We start from the raw sequence: 4,648 nt of genomic DNA on the forward strand, positions 1-4,648 counted from the left end.
ATATTCTTTATCCTCCTATACCTATAAAAGGGTGTCTTGATGATCATTTGTAGAACATAAGAAATTCAAAAAGAATAATATTGAGCTCCTGAAGAGCTAAGTTTACATTGATATCTTTCAAATCTCTTGGTACTTCTATTTAATTTTACAACAATGTTTTATACAAGCATCCATAGTTGCCCTTTCTCCATTGATTTTTTAAGATTTTATTTACAAAAGTCTATATATTAATATACCATGTAAAAGTCTATCATATCAGCTTACAGACAAAAAAAATATATATTATCTTTTTTATGAAATACAAGATCACACGATAGAAAGCATGTTACATGTTGTGAAAAACAATGAAATAAAATTAATGTGGTTCGATAACGTTAATTTTCACATAACTGTAGAGAATTTTATTATAATGAGAAATCACAAAATATACTTTAGGTGAAATTTCATTGTTTAGAGCCCTCAGAACCACTATACTATTTATTAAGTACATATTTATAGTGTCACATAGTAGAAAACCTAATTTTCACTTTTCTGCGTTATTTGTTCGAGCGAAGTGTCGAATATGTCTCGAGTGAACTCTCTGTCCGACATTCGCTCGAGCGAGTCTTGAGCGAACTCTCTGCCTGAGTTTCGCTTGATTTATCTGTCATGCAAACATCGAGCAACCTTTCTGCCTGGGGCTTCAAGAGTCACAAATAGTACCAAAAAATTTCCTCGGACACCCACGAATATTGGGTCAAGCCTCCTTAAAAATCCACCAAAAAATTATAATACATCCTTATCGGGTCAAGTCATCAAATCGAGCCAACACACTAACAAACCAAACTCCACAAACCCAGCATTACACACCAAATATATAAATAACTTATCCACTAAATGAGTACAAGCAATGATGTTTTTGCAAGGGGAAGTGTAAAGGCTCCAGTGAAATACACAAAATTTGTATATTTTTATCTCTGTTTTCTTTTTCTCTTTTTCTATCTTTCAATGGTCTCTGTCCAAGATCATTAAATCCAAACATAATCATATAAAAATTGATAAGAGAATAAAGAGTTGGAGCAGGGACTTGCATATCCTCGAGTACGGAGGTTGTGAGTTTGTCGATCCTACTACGTTTAATGTCATCTTAGTACTCTTTTTCATTATCAGACTCCCCTTCCCCAGCTAGGGAAAAAAACCATTAAATAAGTGATATTTATTGAATAAATAAAGATGGTCAGTGAATGAAACTCAGTAGACGGAAGTGTAATCTCCAAACAACATAACATTACTGCTGCCATTACTCTCAAAGGACCCCTTAATTTGCAGCAAACAAGAAGAGCAGTGATTTGAACAAGGTTGCATCTGCATCCTCACCACTGTCTTTTAAATTTGCAATTCATAAATTAGATAATTTGGTTTAGTGAACCTGAGTCGACTCATTTCTTCTTTCACAAGTAATGCAATTTCATTGAACGCATTGAGAGCCGAACCTAAATATACAAGAAGTATACAAAAGAAAATGACCAACTAGCTAGATGAAGAAAACCAGCAAACCATCCTCCTATATGGGTGAGGACTGGATATATACATGTTGATGTTCGTGTGCTAGTGCAAGATGGAGCATTACATCTTCGTCACTTCCCCATAGCCTTTGAATAAAGGACTACCAACACTGACCCAATTGAGACACGGCCTCACGTTGATAAAACAGTGAAGCTGTGGTCAACCCCAGATGCCTAATTTTTCCAGGGGGAAAGACCATGCTAGTCATGTGTGCCAATCTGGTGTTTGCAATGGTTGTCTTGGTATCATTTTACAAACAAAAATCAACGAGAAAACTCATGATTCTCCTTCTCCAAACTCCGCTATGTTTTTTTTCCCTTTTCCAATTCAAACTAGGAGGAATGGTGTTTGGCAAAAATGTGATCTATCTTATTCTTTGGTCGTATTAAAACTATGGTTTTCTATAGTGAGTAAATGTTTCACTCAGTGGACACTCAGAATGATAACAGTGAAAGGCTTTAGAAATGCTTTAGGGCATAAGATTATCAAAATGAGGCTCCCAACTTTACACAGAAAAATTCAAAGGGTTCTCATATAATAAAAGAGAGCCATGGAGTTCAAACGCAATAAGTACAAATCCCAATAACAAGAATCTAAACAATTTGAATAAAAAGCATCACTTGATTTCTGATGAATACAAAACGCTCCTGATGCTTGAGAGCCCTATTGAGTGGTGCCTAATGCAAGATCATGCCAAGCATCTCCACCAACCTGTTGAGACTCCTGATCTAATAGAATGAGGAAAACCCAAGAGAAGGTATTAGGAAGAAAATTATTAAACAGCACCACCTTGAAAGTGGAAAAATTAGGTTCAATAGATGACAGGGACATGCTTAAATTGTCATCATTAAGAGTATAACAAAAGCATTAATATCAAAGCAGGGATTTTCCACTGTTCCCAGTCTTGCAGCCACAAAACATAGCCAAAAAACCACATACTTCCCGGGCATTATCTCAAAACTCACTTTTCAAACTGAGGATACTAGAAACATAAACCCATTTAGAATTAAGGGAAGCACTCTAATCTAGTCAATAAACATCCTTACTTGAGTCCTCGGCTTCTTCAGTCCGAACAACCAGAGGCGGCAGTGGAAGATCTGCAATAATAAGTGAACGAGGAATTAAACAAGCGGGCTACAAAGAAATGTAAGAGAAACAAATTCTCCATGAACGTTTACGTGCATGTCCATATTGCAAGGGGGAAGAAAGAACGATACCATCATCAGGCAAGGTGTCTCTCATCCACTCTTCATCCACAATATCTATGAGTACTCCCAAACTTATTTCTGCCATCTTCGCTGTCTTATTAACAAAATGCAGCACAACGGAAAAAATTAGTATTTCTAACACCCAGTACTTCATCAATTGGCATGGAAAAGCAAAATTGCGGGTATTCTTTGGTTGATCAGACTATGAACTGTAAAACCAGAAGTATCGTCTTACATGAACAAGCCATCCCCAAAAAGCAAGTAGTTTCCACGAAAAATCACACCAATGATCCGTTTGGTCATCAAGAAAATGCAGGAAAAACAATAATAAGCCTAATGAGCCTATCTCAAGCGCTGGAGCATGTGAAGAGCAAACGGCCATTAACCCATTAACTCATTAACCTAGTGAATCTTTTAAAACTAAGCATAGATTCTTAGGCTTTAGCCATGGAACTTTCTGAGAATTTTAACAGATAGTGACAAACAACAGATGCCGCATGTTATGGAGAATTCCCCACCAGAATCAGAGGCAAATAATTAGGAAAAATAGTGTCTAATGATGCTAAATAGAAAAAAAATATTGATAAAAAAAAGCGAGAGCGAGAGAGAGAGAGTATACCGTGCAGGGGGTGAGCTGTGCGACCGCCGATGGAGGGACTGGAGGATGCGACGAAGGCGACGGAGGGGCTGGGCCGCTGGAGGGGGGGAACTGAAGTGATTTTTGCCTATTGCCTACTGGGATGGGGGGACGAAATCTGAAGAGTGCGGGGGGGGGGTGAGTGGTGTGGGGGATAATACCATATAATACTATATATAGTTATATATATTTTGTTATAGTGATTTATATCTAATACTATAGTATAGTATTAGTTATAGTGATTTAGTATAATTATATTAGTATAAGTATAACAATAGTCTTCTATATTAGACTATTAGTATTAGTATATATATTAGTATTAGTTATAATGATTAGAATAACTATATATTAGTATTTGTTATAGAGAGTTTAATTTATTATAACTATATTATTGATAGTATTATAACGATAATATACATAATACAATAACTAAAATTTCTTTTTTAATAGTACTATAATTTTTTTAGACAGGATTCCAACATCTTGAATGGAAACGAACAATCTGTTTCAAATCAATTGATAATTTTTGTTTCATAATTCCTCCATAACAAAGATCTCAAAATTTTGACACACAATCTTTTGATACCAGATCTCAGAGTCTTGATACACAGATTCGGAAAATTATTTTCGAAAATATTATTGATACACCAGTATATACTGTTAGTCATCCTAATAATAATTAGAATAACTATACATTAGTATTTGTTAATTGTTATAGTGAGCTTAATTTATTATAACTATATTATTGATAAACTATAGTGATAGTATTAATATAGTAATTTAGTATTAATATTACTATATCATTATTTTATATGTGGTTATTTAGTATAGTGATTTATATACTAATTTATACATAGACTAAAAGTATATTACTAGTAGGATATATATATATATATTATATGTGATAAAATGTTATTAATAATTTAATATAAATATATATTATGTTTAAAGCATATGATCAGATAAATTTTCATCTTTAAGATTAAAATTTTATTTTATAAATTATAATAACATTATCTTATATATAATTATATTAATAATACATAATCAAACAAATTACAAATGTTCATATTTAATATTAACATTTTATGTTATAATGTATAAATTATAATATGAAATTATTTTATATGTGATATATAATTATATATATATTATTTATAAGAATTTCATATATAATTATATATTATAAATAAAACTTATATATAAAAAAATATTTTGTATAATATATAAAATTAATTTTTAGATATATTTTTTTCCC

The 4,648-nt window shown here is 32.6% G+C and overlaps 1 protein-coding gene across 2 annotated transcripts; it reads right to left on the reverse strand.

The window, feature by feature from the left end:
- Positions 1–2,002: 2,002 nt before the first annotated feature.
- Positions 2,003–3,455, reverse strand: LOC121254028 (anaphase-promoting complex subunit 13). 2 transcript variants are annotated; one of them, XM_041153990.1, is made up of 4 exons: positions 3,373–3,455; positions 2,763–2,847; positions 2,592–2,642; positions 2,280–2,487 (listed from the first exon to the last, which is right to left on the reverse strand). In XM_041153990.1, the coding sequence occupies exons 2-4, from the start codon at positions 2,836–2,838 to the stop codon at positions 2,393–2,395; spliced, it is 222 nt and encodes a 73-aa protein (XP_041009924.1). In that variant the 5' UTR covers positions 2,839–2,847; positions 3,373–3,455; the 3' UTR covers positions 2,280–2,392. The 2 variants fall into 2 exon arrangements, with proteins under 2 accessions (XP_041009923.1, XP_041009924.1); XM_041153989.1 differs by lacking the exons at positions 2,280–2,487; positions 3,373–3,455 and adding an exon at positions 2,003–2,273.
- Positions 3,456–4,648: the final 1,193 nt, after the last annotated feature.

The sequence above is a fragment of the Juglans microcarpa x Juglans regia genome, chromosome 3D (assembly GCF_004785595.1).
Source record: "Juglans microcarpa x Juglans regia isolate MS1-56 chromosome 3D, Jm3101_v1.0, whole genome shotgun sequence".
Taxonomy (NCBI): domain Eukaryota; kingdom Viridiplantae; phylum Streptophyta; class Magnoliopsida; order Fagales; family Juglandaceae; genus Juglans; species Juglans microcarpa x Juglans regia.

Excerpts from the sequence above, each read along its gene's own strand:
- LOC121254028 (XM_041153990.1), bottom strand. The coding sequence starts at position 2,838 with ATGGCAGAAATAAGTTTGGGAGTACTCATAGATATTGTGGATGAAGAG. Across the intron at positions 2,643-2,762 it reads AGACACCTTGCCTGATGATG|ATCTTCCACTGCCGCCTCTG; the intron begins GTATCGTTCTTT and ends TTATTATTGCAG. Across the intron at positions 2,488-2,591 it reads TGAAGAAGCCGAGGACTCAA|GAAGTATGTGGTTTTTTGGC; the intron begins GTAAGGATGTTT and ends GATAATGCCCGG.